This window comes from Borostomias antarcticus (genome assembly GCF_949987555.1).
Source record: "Borostomias antarcticus genome assembly, chromosome: 37".
Classification (NCBI taxonomy): domain Eukaryota; kingdom Metazoa; phylum Chordata; class Actinopteri; order Stomiiformes; family Stomiidae; genus Borostomias; species Borostomias antarcticus.
This window is the reverse complement of record NC_140270.1, coordinates 1,363,073-1,386,687: the sequence shown is the minus strand read 5'-3', so window position 1 is coordinate 1,386,687 and position 23,615 is coordinate 1,363,073. Positions and strand designations below refer to the sequence as shown.

The 23,615-nt window shown below is 39.1% G+C and overlaps 2 protein-coding genes across 2 annotated transcripts; both read right to left on the bottom strand.

The window, feature by feature from the left end:
* Positions 1–324: 324 nt before the first annotated feature.
* LOC311328056 (ubiquitin carboxyl-terminal hydrolase 2-like) lies at positions 325–14,411 on the bottom strand (the record flags this gene model as incomplete). The annotated part of the gene is made up of 4 exons (XM_084461172.1): positions 325–345; positions 7,502–7,630; positions 13,925–14,013; positions 14,408–14,411. The coding sequence occupies 4 exons, from the start codon at positions 14,409–14,411 to the stop codon at positions 325–327; spliced, it is 243 nt and encodes an 80-aa protein (XP_084317298.1).
* Positions 14,412–17,465: 3,054 nt separating this feature from the next.
* On the bottom strand, positions 17,466–20,785 carry LOC311328055 (ubiquitin carboxyl-terminal hydrolase 7; the record flags this gene model as incomplete). The annotated part of the gene is made up of 4 exons (XM_084461171.1): positions 20,705–20,785; positions 20,509–20,609; positions 18,917–19,045; positions 17,466–17,477 (listed from the first exon to the last, which is right to left on the bottom strand). The coding sequence occupies exons 1-4, from the start codon at positions 20,766–20,768 to the stop codon at positions 17,466–17,468; spliced, it is 306 nt and encodes a 101-aa protein (XP_084317297.1). The 5' UTR covers positions 20,769–20,785.
* Positions 20,786–23,615: the final 2,830 nt, after the last annotated feature.

Below are 23,615 nucleotides of genomic sequence, written 5' to 3'. Positions count from 1 at the left end.
CTGTTATCTTCGTTCCGTTCCCGTAATATTGTAGAAGCCGTGGTATCTCTATGCTTACTTTGCAGGTGTACAAACCAGAGTGATTTACGGTGGTGTATGAGAGGGTCAGATTTGAGCAGTTACAAGCTACACTGCCCTGGGATTGTGACTGACATTGATGGTTATTGAAAATTTTACTCTGAAATCGTGTATTATTATTTGATGCTAGGGTTTTATTCCTCTGGTCCAGCCAGTTAACTGCCCCTTGTGTTAAGTTTTGATTCCAGCAGCATTGGATCTGAACGCTGTCTCCCTCTTTGACGGTCAGTTCGTGAGGAGACTGGGTCACCAACAAGCCAGTACTACCTGTGAGGAGACAGAGAACAGCAACATATTTTAGTGCAAGATCATTCATTGAGTATGATTGCATAGAGCATGTGTTCAAAAACACAACAGTGTCTTAGTTCGAATTAGTTATTGTATTATGACTAATTTCATCAACACATCTATTCCTGCGCCTACATTTATAAACACACACTCATGTCTGAGTCTCAATGTTGCTAAGACACAAGGCATGTTCTTCTCTAAGACCACTTTGAAGCCTCCAAACGTGGATATCCTTATTAAAGGACATAGTCACTGACATTAAATATCTTGGCGTGATATTGGATTCCAATTTAAACTTCAAAAAACATGTAAAAAAACATGATTCAAACCATAAAGCACAATCTAGCGAACTTCAGACATATTAGAAACTGTCTTTCTCTCGGTGCCGCCAAGATATTTATGCATGCTATGATCCTCTCCCACATGTGATATTTATGCATGTTATGATCCTCTCCCACATGTGATATTTATGCATGCTATGATCCTCTCCCACATGTGATATTTATGCATGCTATGATCCTCTCCCACATGTGATATTTATGCATGCTATGATCCTCTCCCACATGTGATATTTATGCATGCTATGATCCTCTCCCACATGTCGTATTGCATCACATGTTGGGGGCGAGCTGGTGGAACAGTGACACGACCTCTGCAGTCCTTATACAAACAAACTTTAAAAACTCCAGACAAAAAGCCGATGTACTTTCATCACTGTAGGATACTGGAGAAACACAACATCTTAAGCTTTGAACATTTCAGATCATTTTCAAACGTGTATGGTTTTCAAAATCCTAAATGGCTTGGCTCCTCCATTATGTGACCTTGTGTAAATGGTAAATGGACTGCATTTATATAGCGCTTTTCCACCTTAGCGGCACTCAAAGCGCTTTACAATGGCCTCTCATTCACCCATTCACACACACATTCACGGTAGCTGCCATGCAAGGTGCTAACCTGCTCATTGGGAGCAATTTGGGGTTAGGTGTCTTGCTCAAGGACACTTCGACATGTGAACAGTCGGAGCTGGGATTCGAACCACTGACCCTTTCGATCATTGAACGACCCGCTCTACCAACTGAGCTACAGCCTCCCCTGTACACCCATTAGTACAAACTCCATTAGGTCTTCTAGAACAGCCTCTACGAAAGACTGCAGTACACCATTCCGCCCAACTGTATTTGGGCGATCAGCCTTCTCTGTGAAAGCTACAAATCAGTGGAATGTCCTGTCTGAAGAAGTGAGAGGATGGAGCTCTGTGAGCACTTTTAAATCTACATTGAAAAGCATCTTAACCCTTCCGATACGACCACGTCACCGGCAACATTTTAAAAATATCTAACAAATATTTAATAATATTAAAAAAAAAATCTAACAAATCTAAAAAATTCCTCACTCCAACTTGCTGAAAGCTGAGAAACTGCGCTTTCTAGTATTATAGGGAAAATCCAATTAATATTCAAAATGTTGTCACTGTACTTTCAGGGTTAAAAGGGTTAAAAGCTGGTCAGTCGTGCGCTCATTGAGAGCGACTGGCTTCTCTCTGACAAGCGTACATCTGTGTTGTGTTGTATTTTCTGTGTTCTCATGTTGTTTTTATTCTGTATCGCTTGTTGTGTTTAATGTACTCTGACCTGCCAAGAGGACTGCAGATGCAAATTAGCTAGAAGCTAGAATCTGGTACAGTGCATTCTATGTTGTCTTAGTAGCATATGCGTGATGTATATGTTTTAACTGTACGCTGTCCCTTTTAAATAAATAAATAAATTAAAATGTAAAAAACATGGACATCCTTTGTGACAGCTTCACTTCACTCATCATTTCATCCATTTTTATAAATCATCCCAGCATCTTCGTCCAACTTTTTTGGATTTAAGTTTTTGAACACAATCAACAATGTTTATGATGACGATTAATGAAGAAGACAAATGTTTAGAGTAAACCTACCCCAAGAAGACAGGGAACAGAGAGAGGACATGAGCAGCCAGCTGAGGAGACACTTCATGTTTCTATACTGATCTCACAATTAGTTCTGTCACTCTCAACCCCTGGGTGGCCCACCTCTTTCTCTCTCTCTCTCTCTCTCTTTCTCTCTCTCTCTCTCTCTCTCTCTCTCTCAGCAGCCATGTTGAATATAAAGAGAGGACGGAAAGCGCTAAGTGACAAACTAAGAAAATCTCGACATGAAGGCGCATGAGTGGTTTTTAAGAAAAACCAAATTATGAATTCTACAACGTCTTGAGTGTTATAAGCTATAAATATTTAATACGGGTTATAATTTATCTATGAGTGATCTCAAATTAATAATTGGATTGATCTGCCAACTAATCTATCCTATTTTCATTTTCATGGGATTTAAACCAGCAACCAGCAGGGTTTACGTCGCTTTCGGGTTGGAGCGAGAATAAAATTAAAAGGTTCCACAAAAATAAAGACTGGTTAAGATTCATAGTTTGACAACTCCACGAAAAACAGCAGCATTCGATAAATGGCAGATGTGGGCTTGGTCGCATATCACTATAGCCTGGTATTGAACATAGACATTGTATATAGGCCTAATGTTGCAGAACATCTCTGAAGATTACTGCAAGGTCTCGCTCCTGCAAGGACAGTAGAGGGAGACATGTAACCAAGTCTTCAACCACATTAAAGCAGTAGTAAAGGGAAAATGCATGGTTAGCCCTGTTTTAAGGTTACTTATGATCATATACAATGGTTCAGATCAAAACGTTGACAAAACTAGCACTTTTGAGAAAGTCTGATAATTGCTCTACCACCGTTTTGGTCATACAATGGATGTGGATGGGCACCATGAAAAATCATTAAAACATGTTAAATTCTCAATTTCAAAGACAAGAAACTCACCGAGGTGTTAGTTGGCGTTCTGACATATAATTCGCCATAAAGTAAGATTCTAGTTCATCTGGAAAGGCTTTAAAAAATATATTTAGCATAGAACTATTTAGTCGCAGCACATACGTGTGTAAACTTCCGCGAACTAGGTAGCCTAGCAACATAAACAATAACAATAGCTACCGTAAGTAGTTCTGCTTCCTGAATCCCCTCTGCGGATTGATCTACACATCTACAACGGTAGCTTCAATACAAGCCAATGGATTTCATAAAATGATCAATAAAACCCTACAGGATTCATACTTTTGCGGCAAATTTGATGTCACAACACCAACGGACACCAATTACCCCCTCGGTGAGCTTCTTGTCTTTGAAATTGAGAGTTTAACATGTTTTTGAATGATTTTTCAAGGTGCCCACCCACATCCATTGTATGACCTAAACGGTGGTAGAGCAATTTGGTAGAGCAATTAGTATAGGCTTATCAGACTTTCTCAAAAGTGCTAGTTTTGTCAACGTTTTGATCTGAACCATTGTATACGATCATAAGTAACCTTAAAACAGGTCTAAACATGCATTTTCCCTTTACTACTCCTTTAACATGTAAATCGTCCCGTATAATTATGATAACATTAGCCTAGATGACCTGGATATAGGCTACCATTTTATGCATAGGCTATATGCGGTGTCTATAATCCCTGTTCGTATTCTGTATCACCAAAGGGCAATTAGAGGGAACCAGTCATGGGGACGAAGTCTTTTCAATTGAAGCCTATAAGACAAACCTCAGTGTACTTTCGAGTAGGCCTATAAAATGTTTGGGACAGTGTGTCACGCAAAATCACGTTTGCGTGTTCATGTTTGTCAGATGCTACGAATGGAAGACAACATGTGCTTCCTTATTGTTTCGGCCTGTTGGGCATGGCCAGTCTCACAGGAGATGGGATCAGACGTTGCCCGTTGATAAACCCCAGTCTCAAAACAGAACTTAAAGTTGCGAAGATGAAAATGAAAGGAGCCTGCTGGATGATGTGGCAATGTATTATTAGTAGTTAATATGTTCAGAACTGGAATTCCCCAGATGTCCATGGGTCAAGGAACCTTGCTCTTTGTTCTATGGTCATAACCCTGGATTTAGAGGCTACTGTGATACAATAAAAACAAAAGGTTGTTCAATGCTTCTCAAATGTTTTAACTTCTATTTCTGGAACCCAGCTATTTGAACAAAAACACTTATTTGAATGCACAGGTTGAATGTGTAACTGCTAAACGTGATACTTGAATGTGCTTATTTCTCTTGCTACAATGTAATTAGAAATGAGGCCATGAAGATGACAAAAGTAGAATTATGGTCTATAGTGGGAGAGGATGGAAGGACATTGAACTGGCGCGTACACACAGAGACCTGAGAACAGGATATAACATAATTAAATGTAGGCTTCTGGAACATTCTTGGTTGGATATGCGATGAGTGATGCGATTTCAGTGAACAAATCGGGTGTTGCCTGTTTGAGAATGAAACTATGTTGATAAGGCTCCTGAACAACAGCAAACTCAAAACGAAACTTAAGGTCATGAAGATGCAAAATGAAAGATGGTAGATGATGTGTTCTGGAGTTCCCCAGGGGTAATTGGTCAAAGAACCTTGCTCTCTGTTCTGTGATAATAAATCTTGATTAAAAAACAAAAAAACATTTTGTTTTCAACACTTCTCAACGTCGGCAGGAAACACTGGCTTGTGGTTGCCAACAGAACAGTGACATTGAAATAGCATGTACACACACACATGCACGCACACACACACACACACACACACACACACACACACACACACACACACACACAGACTTGAGAACAGATTAGGCTAACAAATAATTCAATGTAGCCTACTGGAACATTCTTGGTTAGACACGCGAGGAGTAACAGGAGTAACGTCTCATGGAGGATGAACAAATCGTGCGTAGCCTGTGAGAAATAAACTATGTTGATAGGGCTCCTGAACAACAACAAACTCAAAAGGGAACTTAAGGTCATGAAGTTCCCCAGAGGTCCTGGGTCAAAGAACCTTACTCTTACAATATTCCACCTGTCACTGTGTTCGGTAACAGGTTATGTGTTCAGTAACGGGTTATGTGTTGAGTAACAGGTTATGTGTTCAGTAACAGGTTATGTGTTCAGTAACAGGTTATGTGTTGAAGTAACAGGTTATGTGTTCAGTAACAGGTTATGTGTTCAGTAACAGGTTATGTGTTCAGTAACAGGTTAACCAGAGCAATTTATAATGTATGATGCTGTCCTCTTGTATCAAACCCTTTGAACAAAACCAGAGAAACCCTTTCATTTATTCAATTCATTTATTCATTGGTTTGTCCATTTCATGATTCTACACCAAAGAGACATCAAGTAGAATTCAGTTGTAATCCTGGGTCAGTAAAAGTTGCTCTCCAGTTTGCTTTTAGATGTTACTGGAACATGTTCATTCCATATAGCACCAATAACAGCCCTTATTCTGTAAATACCAGTTAATCAACAAAACATAAATCTATGTAATAAATGCATTCAATGAGGTTAACATGTGCAAATAGAAGTAGAACGAGTTCAATCACTTTGAAAAACATGATTTAAATCCAATATAATTACATAAATCATCAACATTCTCCCCTGTGACAAAAAAAGAGGATCTGTGCCTTATTCTCACATACAGGAGAATGTACTGTATATACAAAGACTCAATAGATGTCACAATCACTCAATCCCCCTCATGACTGCTGATTATACTACATATCACAACGGCACACACATTGTATAAATAAAACATTAACACGTACATTAAATTACACACACACTGTATATAATCTCACCACACTCCATTCCGTGTGTATTATGTATTTTGCATTTGTACTTTCTTCAAAATATATCATATTTTGTCTCTGCACTGTCCTGTCTCTGCACTGTCCTGTCCTTGCACCCTGGGTAATGTTGTCTCATTCAGTGTATGCCCCATTGACTTAAACAAATTCCTAGTGTGTGTAAACTACCATGGCAATAAACTGATCTGAATCTGCATATTTCAAAATATTTGGGGGAAAGATTGTTAGGTCCATATTTAACAATCATGAAATAATGTTACAAACTGTGATTTGTCAATACAGTTTTCTTATTTTACTATTTTTGTCAAACATGCACATGGTTGTCCGCAAAACCTTAGTCAGTCATACTATCTCACCCTCAGTCATAGCTAAACAGGTGTACCCTGGTAAGGAAAGCCTGCTGAAGCTTTCCCATTTTGACACCCCGCTTCCTCTGGTCCCAACTGTGCTGATGTAGAACTAGCTGACAGCATGGCTGTGCATCCCTGGTTAGCCTCACTGTTGTATGTGTGCCTATCTTCTCTAAATGTACAGGAAGTTCCAGATTTGAGGCGGGACTTTGCGTACGTGTTTGTAGCTGTGGGCTCCGAGTGACCTGGGGATGCTGGGTGGAGAGCTGGTGTCTCCTTGCTGCTCTTCCTTCTTGTCTCCTGGTCAGTGTTTTGTTGGGTAGGTGCTCCATGTGATGTCGTGTGACCCTCATCTACACATTTCTTGTACATAAGTAGATAAGCACTGCTGGACCTATAGGTAAAGAATCATTCACATTTAGCGTTCAGAATTCAAAAAAAACATTTTAGTTTCCAGTCGGCAGTAGAAAAATTAAAAATACCCCAACCGCAATGAACAGCCTAAAGATATACGTATGGATCTATGAAATTTCTCGCTGGGGGATCATTAAAGTTAGTAAGTACTGTAAGTAAGTAAGTAAGTAAGTAAGTGTGTGTGTGTCTGTGTGTGTGTGTGTGTGTGTGTCTGTCTATCATGGGCACAATGGACACATGACTTAGATGCCTCCAAACGTACACATGAGCCCTGCAACTCTATTCTCCTACTACTGGCCTGCTTCCCTAATCTAGGGTCCACATCCATGCCTTACAAAATGGACACACTGTAAATCCCATTTTGATTGTTAAAAGATGTAATGTAGTAGTAAAGGTGTGACATGTACCTGATGACAGTGTCATCTTCCTTAGGTGCACACTGAAAGACAGAAGCAGCAATGTATTACACGAATGAAATCAATGATATACAGTAAAGCTACACGATTCAGTATTTGTGGTCGCAGTGGCACTCTGTGAGATAGCGGCAAGTACTTCATGAATGTTACAGTATAGTCCCAATTTGGCATGTAAAGAACGATAATAAAGTTCAGTATTTGAGGTGGCATGTCACCAAGCATAAATCCTTACCTGTCTGACGCGGTGGTCATTAAACTCATACCATTTGTGATCGTTGTAGGACTTGATTCTAGCAGTGTAATGTCCCCCTAGCAGACTCCCTGTTTGGTCCACTATTGCATAGAGTTCATATTGAGAACTCTGTTCACACAAAAAATAAAATGTGTTTAATGATCAAATAAATGTATGTTTTATGATCATTGCATCATAGAATAATTTTGAAATGACAGAACCTCCAATACAAATATGACGTAGCGTACTATAACATCTGGAGCTTTTGAAGTACATCAGTCTTCAACGTAAGAGGTAAAACATATATGTTCCCTAAATGAAAAAAGTGTGACAATTTGCATTGTTAATGACAGTATTACATAGCTACCTCAGTCTGTAATGTGTGAGGTATTTCCACATCTCCGTTGATTTTGACGTATGACATCAATCTGTAGTCAAACTCAAACCTCTTCAGTAGCAGAGTCAGAATCAATGGATGATCCTCCAATGTAGAAACCTGAGTGACAGAAAAACACATTCAGTACTAAATACTAATTACAACAAACGGGACACCCCCCACTCAACATTACAACTTACATTCCTTCCATCTTTTTTCGACTCACAGTCACCACAGTATATCATATCGTCTCCACTGACAGTTGAATGTTGAGTGAAATACACATTCAAGTCTTAGTACTGATCACAGCTCCAAATGGAGCATTATCCTCTAAACATTACAAGCACAGTTCATGTACTGTATATTAACCTATATTCCTACTATAACACCACGACTTACATTGGCTGCTTCTGTTTTTGCAGCACAGTCACCACAGTATATCTCGTTGTCTCCACTGAAAGATGAATCTTTGAAAAATGCATTGAAACCACTGATCTGAAAATGAGCATATTTCAAAAAGCGATAATTACATTTTGCACACAGCAGTAGGATTTACACAATGTTCTAAGGAACATGTGTTCCCCATATAGCAGGATCTAGAGAAACAGTGTATTATGCAAGATTTTGTGACTTAGTATTTTATTTTATTTTTTTAAACTTTTATTTAACCAGAGAAATCACAAGAGCTAGTTATAGGAGGTTTCCTACCACTCTATATGGTTGGCCTGAAGAATCCTTCATGGAAAGGGGCAGAGTCCAAAATGGACAAACTTCATCACTTGTCACATGACCTTCTTGACAGGTGGAGGAGTGTCGCAATCGTCCGTTGAAGATCTAAAGATACAGATATTGAATAATTTCATAATGTCAAAGGATTTCATTGTCAGTACAGGCATAATGCAACATAATTTAAATGCTACATCACCTTGGACACATCTGGATGGACGATGTTTAAAATCTTCTCAAAATACTCTGCTGCATCATGTTGCTTCAAAACTGTCCGGAAATTAAGGAGGAGAGGTCAGTTGGTCTATTTAGTTCAATAAATGGTAAAATTGAGTTTTCCTGACCGAAATATTTATTCCAAAACAGCACAGGCACAGCAGTAACACCAGTGCTGACCGACACTGAGAGACAAAGTGTGCTTGTATAAGATCTGTAAGCAGAACAGACTCCCAAGTGATATCTATTGTAAAAAAGTGTCACTAAACCACATGGATGTACTAATAGAACTAAACTTTAAACCCTAAACCACCACCCACTTAGTTTTTCAATCGTTGTAGCTCAACTCACCATCTTTAATACCAAGTAAGCATGTGATGTCATTTGTGTGACCCGTCTGTGTCTTCAAAGTATCAAATAGCATTCGCAGGTGATAATTGACCCCCGCTGTATCAGGGTTGCTGTAAGGGAGAAATATCTGAAGCTTATTTCAGAAGAGGATACCACTATGGTTTGTAGGATTTAATTATCTCAATACAGGTGAAATAATTAATAGCAAAAAGACAGGCTCTATACAAACCTTTCTACAGCTTCCCTGAATTCTTTGGTCATGAACAGGACCTGCAATATGCTGTTCAAATAACAGGTGAATCCTTGATTCCACAGGCCATGGTAGCCTAAGTCACAAGACAACAATCAATTAATAGAGTTATACAGGATATTTACGGTAGCCATTTCATCAAGAGCATTTCATCATTAAGATGTTTTTTCAACACATTTTAAATTGTCCGTGAACTGTGGGATTTTAGTTTGTTGTCCTCAGCACATTTGGGTTACCCGAGTATTCTGGTAACCCTTGTTGGATTGTTGCTTACCACATTCATAGACTGGTTGAGAGCTGGAGTTTAAGATGGAATTGTAGCTGTTGGTAATGTAGTTGACGATATCGCAAACTTTGGATTTAGCAGTTGAAGCTGACGTCTCACCGGTGGGCTTGTTTCTTCCCTTCCGGTCAATGTTTTGTTGGGCGTGTGGTCCACAGACCTGACCCACGCTCTCCTGCTGCAGGCAACCTGACACACCGTCAGACTCTTGGGAACGTCTGGAAGCTCTGTGACTTTGTTCTGACTCCCCACTCCTCGTCTCTGACTGTGCTGATGTATAATTGGTGGACAGCATGCCTGTGCTATCCTTGGTACCCTGGTTGTTGTATTGTTGCTCAGCTTTTGTATCTTTAAAGGAAGTTCCAGATTTGAGGGCAGATGCGTACGTGTTTGTAGCTGTGGGCTCCGAGTGAGCTGGGGATGCTGGGTGGAGAGCTGGTGTCTCCTTGCTGCTCTTCCTTCTTGTCTCCTGGTCAGTGTTTTGTTGGGTAGGTGCTCCATGTGATGTCGTGTGACCCTCATCTACACATTTCTTGTACATGAGTAGATAAGCACTGCTGGACCTATTGGTAAAGAATAATTCACATTTAGCGTTCGGAATTCAAATAAAACATTTTAGTTTCCAGTCGGCAGTAGAAAAATGAATACATAAACAGCAAAAAGCAGTATGGTTCATTTCTCAGATATATCCAGTATGGTGCATTTCTCAGATATATCCATTATGGTGCATTTTTTAGATATTTTCCTCAATACACAGAGATCATTTTCAACCTAGCTTTACCTAAAGAATAATCTGACAGTGGATACTTCCTTTTTGTAATAATTATGCAGCTCACGTCCCCATATAAGCTGAGATTTTGATTCTTAATAATAAACTTAAGATTCTTAAATAAACAAATAAATAAATAAACAAGAGGTGGCAAATATTATGTTGGGAGCAGCTCAGGCATAGATGCACTGAAAATGCTTGAGTGGAGAAAGTAAGAAATGCCTTGCACATGGGCACAATGGACACATGACTTAGATGCCTCCAAACGTACACATGAGCCCTGCGACTCTATTCTCCTACTACTGGCCTGCTTCCCTAATCTAGGGTCCACATCCATGCCTTACAAAATGGACACACTGTAAATCCCATTTTGATTGTTAAAGCAAATTGCTCAAAAGATTGGGTAGTAAAGGTGTGACATGTACCTAATGACGCTGTCATTTTCCTGAGATGCACACTGAAAGACAGAAGCAGCAGTGCATTACACGAATGAAATCAATGACATAAAGCTACATGATCCAGTATGTATGGTTGCACTGGCACTCTGTGAGCCAGAGGCAATTACTTGATGAATGTTTCAGTACAATCGATGTGGAAGCTAACACAAGATACTGAAGTTAAAGAGATACAGTTGGTTCACTATTTTAGACTTCAGGGCCTATCCCCAATCTGTATTACATGAACCTGACACACAGACACTACAATTTCCCTCATTGCTTTGAATATTGAGCTAGCTACAGTTCTGCAGGTGCGCACTCGGCTAAAATGGAAGTCAACAGGATCAGTGAAATGTTGGGAACCTCTCTACAACGTACTGAAGATGTTTACAGCGCGAAAGGTATGAAAGAGTGCAGCTGATCGCAAAATAGTTCTGTTTCAATGGAACTTTTGTTCCAGCATTCGGTTTCGGATCACATTTATCATACTTCCCCCAACATTTCACTGGCCCTGTTGAACTATAGCTAGTTCAATACTGAGGTGATCAGGGAAATTGTAGTCTCTATATGTCAGATTCATGTAAGACAGATTTAGAATATGCCCTTAAGTCCAAAATAGTGAACTTATCCTTTAAGTATTTGAGGTGGAATGTCACCAAGCATAAATCCTTACCTGTCTGACGCGGCTATCATCAAACTCATACCATTTGTGATCGTTGTAGGACTTGATTTTAGCAGTGTAATGTCCCCCTCGCAGACTCCCTTTTTGGTCCACTATTGCATAGAGTTCATATTGAGAACTCTGTTCACACAAAAAATAAAATGTGTTTAATGATCAAATGACAGAACCTCCAATACAAATATGACGTAGCGTACTAGAACATCTGGAGCTTTTGAAGTACATCAGTCTTCAACGTGAGAGGTAAAACATATATGTTCCCTAAATGAAAAAAGTGTGACAATTTGCATTGTTAATGACAGTATTACATAGCTACCTCAGTCTGTAATGTGTGAGGTATTTCCACAACTCTGTTGATTTTGACATACGACCACCCCTTGTCCTTCAGTACCAGAGTCAGAATCAATGGGGGACGCTTCAGTGTAGAAACCTGAGAGACAGAAATACACACTCAGTACTAAGTACTAATTACAGTTACAACAAATGGAACATTGTCCTCTCAACATCACAACCATAGTTAATATTACATTCCAAGTCTATGATCACAACTTACTGCTACTGTTCTTGCATCACAGTCACCACAACACATCATGTTGTGTCCATTAAAAGCTGAAGTTTTGAAAAGTGCATGGAAACCATCGATCTAAAAATGAGCAGATTTTAAAAAGCTCTAAATACATTTTTCACACACAGTAGGCTTTACATGATGTTCTGAAGAACATGGGTTCCTCATATAGCAGGATCTAGGGGAATACAGTGACTTAGGTTGTTTATATGTATTTATAACCACATTTGTCTTTATTCTTAAGGGCTAGTTATAGGAGGTTTCGTACCACTTTGTATGGTTGGGCTGAAGAATCCTTCAGGGAAAGGTGCAGAGTCCAAAATGAACAAACTTCATTTCTTGTTTGATGTCTATTTGAACAGGTGGAGAGATGTCTCCATTGCCCTTTGAAGAACTAAAGATACAGATATTGAATCATTTATAATGCTAAAGAATGTAACGCTCACTACAGGCATAATTCAAAAATAATCTCGATGCTACATCACCTTGGACACATCTGGATGGACCTCGTTTAAAATCTTCTCAAAATACTCTGCTGCATCACGTTGCTTCCAAACTGTCCGGAAAAGAAGGATGAGAGGTCAGCTGGTCTATTTAGTTCAATAAATGGTCAAATTTAGTTTTCCTGACTGAAATTGGTACATGAGTCAACAAGTAGGCACAAAATCTGACTTGAATATTATTGTATAATATATTGTATATTGCATCACGTTGCTCTGATACTGTCAGAAACATAAGAAAGAGAAGTCAGCCGGTCTATTTCAATCAGTAAATGGTTAAGTTTAGTTAATTTAGTTTTCCTGAATGCGAGAAGGCACAAAATCTACACAAAAAAAACTTGAATATAGACTTTAACATAGTCCATGTACAGTAGTTAATGGGAGCAAGGAACTGTCAGTGGGCAGTCCTCGCTGTGTATCACATGGTCTGTGCGTCTTCCCTCATTTTTCACACGTCAACCTCCACTGAGCCTCATTTCATTCACAAATATAAGGAATGGGTCAATTATGAGCTTGATTAAAATCAACAACAACAACAAACAAACATCTTCATCAGTCTAGGAAAGATTTTCTGAGGGGGTAGGACACTCTGGTACTCTATATATCTCTAAAGTTAATTTCTGCCCAGGGAGGAGAGGGCAGTCAGATCACATTGAGTATGGGCCATAAAAAATAAACAATACATAAATATTACATAAAAAATAGTTTTTGTGTAATCCTGTTAATGAACCAACAAACCAACAAGCCACCAAAAATAATACCTAGGTAGCCAACACCATTCCCAGTGAAACAGTGGCTTGAAAAATATTTATTCCAAAACACCACAGGGGCCTCACGCACAGCAGTAACACCAGTGCTGACCGACTCTGAGAGGAAAAGTGTTCTTGTATAAGATCTGTAAAGAACAGACTCCCAAGTGATATCTACTGTAAAAAAGTGTCACTAAACCACATGGATGTACTAATAGAACTAAACTTTAAACCCTAAACCACCACCCACCCAGTTTTTCAATCGTTGTAGCTCAACTCACCATCTTTAATACCAAGTAAGTATGTGATGTCATTTGTGTGACCCATCTCTGTCTTCAAAGTATCAAATAGCATTCGCAGGTGATAATTGACACCCGCTGTATCAGGGTTGCTGTAAGGGAGAAATTTGATATCTGAAGCTTATTTCAGAAGATGATAAATGGTTGTTTGTACGATTTAATAATATCAATACAAGTGAAATAACAAATAGCAAAAAGACAGGCTCTATACAAACCTTTCTACAGCTTCCCTGAATTCTTTGGTCATGAACAGGACCTGCAATGTGCTGTTTAAATAACAGGTGGATCCTTGATTCCGCAGGCCATGGTAGCCTAAGTCACAAGACAACAATCAATTAATAGTTATGCAGGGTACTATAGTCATCATGAAAGAGCATTTCATAGCTGTGAAGGCCTGAATAAGTAAGAACTGTTCTCAAACACATACTTTGAGTAGTAGGCCTAGTCCCCATTTTGTTGTCAGATTATGCTCGCATGTCTCATAAATGTCCTGAAAACACAACATTTGAGATCAGATGAGAAAATAAAATGTTACGTAGCGTAATGTAATAGTCCTATTGTAAAACATGGATCCTACGTAGGCTATTGCCTAATGACACGCGTCTAGCGAAAGTACGTTTGAAGAAATTAAAGATCAACAATATTCAAAGTGCTGGTGCCCTTTGATTTGATGCGAGTTGATTGGATGGAGTTAGTTTGCCCTGACCCATATACCAAACTTGTGCCAAACAATGTATTCAATGCATATAAGCTTTTCCAGGGGATTTAAATAGGCTACACCAATCAATGTAATCTAAACCCACCTAAATACAACAAAAGCTACATTTAGCCTACCTTACATGCACAGACTTACCTTTTAAACGTGCCGACGTTATAACAGCTTCTTGCAGCCGGATTGTCGATGCTCAATATGAGTCTCCGTGGAAAAATGTTGGCCAACCGAATGGACCAACTTTATGAAGAGGCTACGATACCGAAGCTGCTAAAATAATAGGTACCGCGTCGGCTTTCACTTTCGATTTAATAAACTACTCTGTCAACTGGATGGGATGGGGATGCGACCGTATAGCCTACTGTGTCGAAATGAATCGAGTAGCCCTATCCCCTTTCTTAACTCTCGTCTTAATGTAGGCTATCCACCTCACTGCGAATTATTTCATCATGACTGTTCTTGTGTGTCAACCAGGTCAAAGCTACTGTAGGAAGGTCAGGTCCCATCACGTTTGATGCCCTTAACACTAGCAGCTGGCTATAAAGAGAATGCATTGGAATTAACAGAGGAAACCTCTCATTTCCACATGACGTGTGTGTCTTGGCTGTAAGATAAGAATAGTTTTGTTCACTTATTGTCAAATTTCCCTTAAATAACCGGTAGCGTAATACTATTTCTCCTTAATATCTGACCAAGGGGTATTTCATGAGTCAATCCACCGGTCTGTGAAAATCCAATAGTCTTATAAACTGCAATACTGCATACTGCCGTAGGCTATACACATCTACATACCTGGTAGCTCACCGGGTAAGGGTTCGATTCCCGGCTCGGGTCCTGTGCCACATGTCCTCCCTTCTCTCTCTCTCCCACATTTCCTGTCTCTCTACACTGTCCTATAATTAAAGCTGAAAAGCCCTAAAAAATATCTAGAAAAAAAAATCAACAAAACAAGATCAAAGTTGCACTTAAATTGTACATAAATCATCAAGGACAACAACAAACAATTTATTGTTTTAGATACTTTTACTTTTAACATTCCTGAGCATGCAAGGAGGGTTTGACAATTCTTATACTCCCCTCCCCCAAGACATTACAGTGGTGTATCGTTGGATAGTGCTAAGAAAGAAAATACAATGTACAGTAGGCTACTCATTTCATGTAAAATGTGACTTGTTTGAGTTGCCCTAAAAAAACAAGACAGAAATCAACCATGCAGCATACAGTAGCTCTCATTCATTTGTGTCACTGAGTTGTATGTTCTCTCTTTGTCGCTGTTATGTGCAAAATATTTTTCCTTTTGAGTTCAGTTGTATTTGTATGTTGCATTGTAGTTGTTCTATCCTCATAACATGACGAATACAAAGACTGGAGATTATCCAAAGAAATAGTTTCAATAATACAATAATTTTCAATAAAACTATGACTATTGGAGTTATGTTGGAATTATTTCAAATGTTGATTCTGTTAATTATATGCAAAATTCCAATAAACAGAAGTTGAAAAACAAACATGACTATTGACTATAATTATCACCTTTCACATGAAAATAATGTTAAAATATGATCATAATCTCATTCATTGGAGCAAACTCTCTCAACACAAGGGTTCAAATGGGAGGAATAAAAATATATGTAGAAAGAAAAAATACACTAAAGTACTTCTTTGGCATAAGGATAATCGGGCAGCTGCTCGTGCGGTCGACCATCTACCTGTGCAGGTGCCTGGTGGAACAAGAAAACTGCATTTATTCTGATAAATACCATAAACATCTAAGTTAATGGTGGTTGCAAGAGACCTGTTGGGTCTGTATAAGGCTGTAAAGAGTTGTCCAGTTGCCACCTTCATTGCTCTCATCTCTACTGTACATGGTCTTATTTCCTGCACGTCCTGCTCTTCATTTTTGTGACAATTAAATTTTTATTTTTATTTTTTTTCTCGCCTCTCCCTTTTTTTCTCTTCCAGAGAAGACACCACCAGGAACAACCCCCTCTCTTTGGCTTATCAGGGTTCTCTTCTATGTTTTCCTCAATGGCGTTCTCTGCTTTTTCCACATTGATGTCGTTTGTCTTGTTCTCATCACGCTCTACTTTGGCCACATTAGTCACCTCTTTCTTTTCTTCAACTTCCTTTCCTTTTCCCAAATTTACCCTTTCTTTGTTTTCCCCATCCTTCGCTCCTTTATCCACACTCAACTCCACTCTCTGTTTTTCAATGTCCCTCTCTCCCTTTCCCAGATTGACTTCCTCTTTCTTTTCCTGAATATCGTTCTCTACTCCGACCCCACTGACCTCATCTTCCTTTTCACCAACATCATTGTCTTCTTTTCCCAAATTGACCTCATCTTTCTTTTCCTCAACATCCTTCTCTACTCTGACCCCACTGACCTCATCTTCATTTTCCTCAACATCTTTCTCTACTCTGACCCCACTGACCTCATCTTCCTTTTCCCCAACATCATTGTCTTCTTTGACTTCCTCTTTCTTTTCCTGAACATCGTTCTCTCCTCTGACCCCACTGACCTCATCTTCCTTTTCCCCAACATCATTGTCTTCTTTGACTTCCTCTTTCTTTTCCTGAACATCCTTCTCTACTCTGACCCCACTGACCTCATCTTCCTTTTCACCAACATCATTGTCTTCTTTGACTTCCTCTTTCTTTTCCTGAACATCCTTCTCTACTCCGACCCCACTGACCTCATCTTCATTTTCCTCAACATCACTCTCTTCTTTTTCCAGATTGACTTCCTTTTCCTGAACATCGTTCTCTACTCCGACCCCATTGGCCTCATCTTCCTTTTCCCCAACATCACTGTCTTCTTTTCCCAAATGGACCTCGTCTTTCTTTTCCTGAACATCCTTCTCTACTCTGACCCCACTGACCTCATCTTCATTTTCCTGAACATCGTTCTCTACTCTGACCCCACTGACCTCATCTTCATTTTCCCCAACATCACTCTCTCCTCCTTTCACATTGACCCCACCTCTCTGTTCCCCGCCACTCTCTCTCTCTCCCACATGTGCTTCTCTTGACTGTTCCTGTCCATTTCCATGCTTCATCTCAGGACCTGAGGGAAAGTGACAGAGCAAGAGTTATAAGCCCTGTTTTAAGGTTATTTCCAATCAGGAACACTCCGGAAACTCACAGAGCTCACTGCACAAGACTAGTGACCGACAACAGAAAATTGACTATCCAAAACAATTCAGAGGTGGCCATATTGCCAATTTTCCGTTTCTAAACATCTCCGGCTTTTGTGTCTCTACAAGGACAGATTTAATAAAATGCTAAATAAAACATGATCAATGAGCACTAATATCGTAAGAGTGCACAGTCTGTCAAAATTATCATATGGACCATTGTATGATTGTAAATAACTTTATAACAGGGTTTATAAGGCTAAATACCAAAGTCCTTTAAAAGGCAGAGGTTACTGATCCCAATGTGTATCGAAAGCTTTGCATACCATAATAATATATAGAAGTGAATTGGGAATATCCTACATATCCAAGTGTGGTTGTATACAGTGTTCAGATTATGTCAGGTACAGTATACTGTATGAGTCACCACTGCTAATCTTGAGGGATTATAGACAGTTGCATCAAAAGTCGCAACTATATTTGAAATATTTTCTTTCCACATTTATTTATTTATTATCAACTACAATAGTTCATCTGTCTGCTAGAATTTATATAGTTGATAAATCAAATGTGTCAACAGCGTTACCCAAGATGGCGTTCAATTGACAGTCTTGTGTAAAGCTCTCTGCTATTGCATCCTCATCCATAATTTTAGCAGATCAGACCAAAATTCATGTTTTGAGCATGTTGTAGCCAGTGTGTCAGAGGTCACTGCCCATTTGAAAAGGTATGTACACTTACATTTCCTGTACATAAGCAGGTAAGCACTCTGTGATCTAAGGAATAATCAACAAAAATACTTTAAAGCACTGCATGGTATTTCATTACATAAATAATACCAATCCACATAAACATTAAGATTTAAGCGGTGGGGAATTATTTTACCTATAAATACTGGATGGTGATTGTCTGGGCTGTAAGAGATAAGAAGCCAGTTAATACAATTATCTGGTTTATGTAAGCAATATATCAAGTGACATATATGAGTCAGGAAATAAAAAATAACGACGAGTCTACTCATAAGTGGTGAATTCAAAGGAAAGATGTGTACCTGTCCAACGTACGTGTCACTGAACATGTACCATTTATGATCTACGTCGGACTTGATTGTAGAAGTGTAATGTCCACCCCTCAGACTTCCTCCATGGTCCACTATCGCATAGAGTTCATAGTCATAGCTCTGTCAAAATTAATAATAATAGGCACAACAACAGCGATTTGGTTTAAAACAGGTACTGTAGATCATTTTAAGGGAAAATCCCACTATATAACTTGACTAACATGGTTTTCATTTTAGTGTTAGTGTACATATGTCCCTTATGGAAATGTGTGACAATTTGCATTGTTAATGACAGTATTACATAGCTACCTCAGTCTGTAATGTGTGAGGTATTTCCACATCTCCGTTGATTTTGACGTATGACATCAATCTGTAGTCAAACTCAAACCTTTTCAGTAGCAGAGTCAGAATCAATGGATGATCCTCCAATGTAGAAACCTGAGTGACAGAAAAACACATTCAGTTAAGTACTAATTACAACAAACGGGACACCCCCCACTCAACATTACAACTTACATTCCTTCCATCTTTTTTCTCCTCACAGTCACCACAGTATATCATATCGTCTCCACTGACAGTTGAATGTTGGAAAAATGCCTTGAAGCCATCTACCTGAAAATTCACAGAGATTCAAGTGGTAAATGTATTTCTAACATATGGCAGTAAGACTAACACACTTGTTCTGCTGGATAGCTCACTTTACTTTTATGTTGATGTTCTCTTCCATCTGAAATGTGATGTATAAGTAGATTATAAGAAAGGTTCCTACCACTCTATATGGTTGGCCTGAAGAATTCTTCATGGAAAGGGGCAGAGTCCAAAATGGACAAACTTCATCACTTGTAACATGACCTTCTTGACAGGTGGAGGAGTGTCGCAATTTTCCACTGAAGATCTAAATATTAAGATATTTAATCATCTTCGAATGTTTCAGTATTTAATGTTTAAGTCGGATATAATCAAATACAATAGCCTACTACATCACCTTGGACCGATCTGGTTCGGCCATGTTCAAAATCTTCTCAAAATACTCGGCTGCATCACGTTGCTCTGATACTGGAAGGTAAAACAGAGAAAGGTTTGCAGAACTACCATGATCTCTGCTTAATATTTTAGTTCTTAACCCTTTCGATACGACCACGTCACCGGCAACATTTAAAAAATATCTAATCTAAATAAACAATATTTAATAATATTTTAAAAAATATCTAACAAATCTAAAATATTCCTCACTCCAACACTTGCTGAAAGCTGAGAAACTGCGCTTTCTAGTATTATAGGGAAAATCCAATTAATATTCAAAATGTTGTCACTGTACTTTCAGGGTTAAAAGGGTTAATAAATAAGAACTAAAAACGTTTCTTATTACTGTATTAGCAAAGAGAGGAAATTGCACAGCAGGAATATCCAGAGAGGTGCTGGTAGCAGGAAATACACCGAAAAAAGAAGAAGTGTGCAGCTTCTCCTTTTTAGTTCATTACTGTATTCTACCATGAAGGGGTTTGTAAATCGCACATACACATTTTTCTCAATCGCCAGGTTAGCTATACTCACCATTTCTAATACCCATTATTGATGTTATGCCTGTTGTGTTAGCAACCTTTTCCTCCAAGGTGTCAAACAGCTTTTCCAGCTGACAATCAACAGTGTCTTGATTACTGGGACAAGCTTTGCTGCAAGAAGGAAATCTGTTAGGCTAGTAGGTCAGTCTGATAAAGTGCTTTGTCTCTTTCAAGAATTAACAACTTCAGAACATTGGTGAATGTTTCTGTGTGGGACTAACGACTAAGGCCTAATGAGAAACTGACTTGTGTAAGTGTGACAGTGTGGCACGTTAAATAAATGGACGACAGAAAAGCCTTCTCTTATTGTGTAAGGTGGGTAGCTGTTGAGGGGGATACAAACCTTTGAATAGACTCCCTGAATTCCGTAGTCATGAAAAGAACTTGCAGAACACTGTTCAAATAACAGGTGGCTCCTTGGTTCTGCAGGCCGTAATGTACTGCAATAAAGAGAGCAAGTGGACCATATGACCCTATTCAACAGGGCTCTGGTTTTCAGGGCAGTTGCTTTTATTAAAAATCAAACTGATCTTACCTGGCTTCATAAGTTTCGTTTCATGTAGGCCTACATGTTCTCGTTTCCTTTTCCTAGAGTTCATGTCTCCTGTCTTTGCATTTTCTGTAAAGTGAAACAAACTGTCTGTTAAGCGACAAACATGTGGGGCTTATTACATGTATGTGGGGCTTATTACATGTATGTGTGTGGGCTTACTACATGTATGTGGGCTTATTACATGTATGTGTGTGGGCTTATTACATGTATGTGGGCTTATTACATGTATGTGTGTGGGCTTATTACATGTATGTGGGCTTATTACATGTATGTGTGTGGGCTTATTACATGTATGTGTGTGGGCTTATTACATGTATGTGTGTGGGCTTATTACATGTATGTGTGTGGGCTTATTACATGTATGTGTGTGGGCTTATTACATGTATGTGTGTGGGCTTATTACATGTATATGTGTGGGCTTATTACATGTATGTGTGTGGGCTTATTACATGTATGTGTGTGGGCTTATTACATGTATGTGTGTGGGCTTATTACATGTATGTGTGTGGGCTTATTACATGTATGTGTGTGGGCTTATTACATGTATGTGTGTGGGCTTATTACATGTATGTGTGTGGGCTTATTACATGTATGTGTGTGGGCTTATTACGTGTATGTGTGTGGGCTTATAACATGTATGTGTGTGGGCTTATTACATGTATGTGTGTGGGCTTATTACATGTATGTGTGTGGGCTTATTACATGTACTGTATGTGTGTGGGCTTATTACATGTATGTGTGTGGGCTTATTACATGTATGTGTGTGGGCTTATTACATGTATGTGTGTGGGCGTATTACATGTATGTGTGTGGGCTTATTACATGTATGTGTGTGGGCTTATTACATGTATGTGTGTGGGCTTATTACATGTATGTGTGTGGGATTATTACATGTATGTGTGGGCTTATTACATGTATGTGTGTGGGATTATTACGTGTATGTGTGTGGGCTTATTACATGTATGTGTGTGGGCTTATTACATGTATGTGTGTGGGCTTATTACATGTATGTGTTTGGGCTTATTACATGTATGTGTGTGGGCTTATTACATGTATGTGTGTGGGCTTATTACATGTATGTGTGTGGGCTTATTACATGTATGTGTGTGGGCTTATTACATGTATGTGTGTGGGCTTATTACATGTATGTGTTTGGGCTTATTACATGTATGTGTGTGGGCTTATTACATGTATGTGTGTGGGCTTATTACATGTATGTGTGTGGGCTTATTACATGTATGTGTGTGGGCTTATTACATGTATGTGTGTGGGCTTATTACATGTATGTGTGTGGGCTTATTACGTGTATGTGTGTGGGCTTATTACATGTATGTGTGTGGGCTTATTACATGTATGTGTGTGGGCTTATTACATGTATGTGTGTGGGCTTATTACATGTATGTGTGTGGGCTTATTACATGTATGTGTGTGGGCTTATTACATGTATGTGTGTGGGCTTATTACATGTATGTGTGTGGGCTTATTACATGTATGTGTGTGGGCTTATTACATGTATGTGTGTGGGTTTATTACATGTATGTGTGTGGGCTTATTACATGTATGTGGGCTTATTACATGTATGTGTGTGGGCTTATTACATGTATGTGTGTGGGCTTATTACATGTATGTGTGTGGGCTTATTACATGTATGTGTGTGGGCTTATTACATGTATGTGTGTGGGCTTATTACATGTATGTGTGTGGGTTTATTACATGTATGTGTGTGGGCTTATTACATGTATATGTGTGGGCTTATTACATGTATGTGTGTGGGCTTATTACGTGTATGTAGGCGAGGTCGTTGACCGCTTGTTAATTGCTGCCCAGTGCTCGATACAGAATCAGTGGAGGAAGATATCTCGCAATACCAGACTTTTAAGATTTCGAGCACAGTGTTTAGAGACTGACTCCTGGTTCTAGTGAAGATGCGCTTTCTAGGCTACGTCCCAAACTGAGCAACAGCTGCTGAACCCTTCAGACTACCTGACAGAGGCTGGACCTAAATGGGAGGATAATATGGGGCACTGAATGCGCAACGCAATGAAATATCCACACTCACGAGGCATCAAATCCGTGGAGTCCAACGTCTTTACTACTGTCAACTGGCCTACATCAAATTACCACCACGGTGACTAGCCTATCATAAATAGGCTAGGCTGGCTATGCAATGTTATAGGCTAGTGTTCTATGTTTCTTTAACTTGCTGTTCGTCATTATTCAACATCATAAACTGCCAGCATGAATGATTAGCATTCAAAAAAAGAGGATCTAATTATAATTGGGGGTGGGTAGAGTGAAATATTTCTAGATCGAGGGGGGGGGGAAAGTAGCCTAACAAAGATATCATGTTCTAATAGTTCAAAGGTTGGAAAAAAGGTTTCTCATCCCATAATTGTTATTAAAAGTGCATGAAAGTATTAACCCCAAACTGATCTTACCTGGCTTCGTAAGTTTTGTTTCATGTGGGCCTACATGTTCTTGTTTCCTTTTCCTAGAGTTCATGTCTCCTGTCATGTGGGGTTTATTACATGTATGTGTGTGGGCTTATTACATGTATGTGTGTGGGCTTATTACATGTATGTGTGTGGACTTATTACATGTATGTGTGTGGGCTTATTACATGTATGTGTGTGGACTTATTACATGTATGTGTGTGGGCTTATTACGTGTATGTGTGTGGGCTTATTACATGTATGTGTGTGGGCTTATTACATGTATGTGTGTGGGCTTATTACATGTATGTGTGTGGGCTTATTACATGTATGTGGGCTTATTACATGTATGTGTGTGGGCTTATTACGTGTATGTGTGTGGGCTTATTACATGTATGTGGGCTTATTACATGTATGTGTGTGGGCTTATTACATGTATGTGTGTGGGCTTATTACATGTA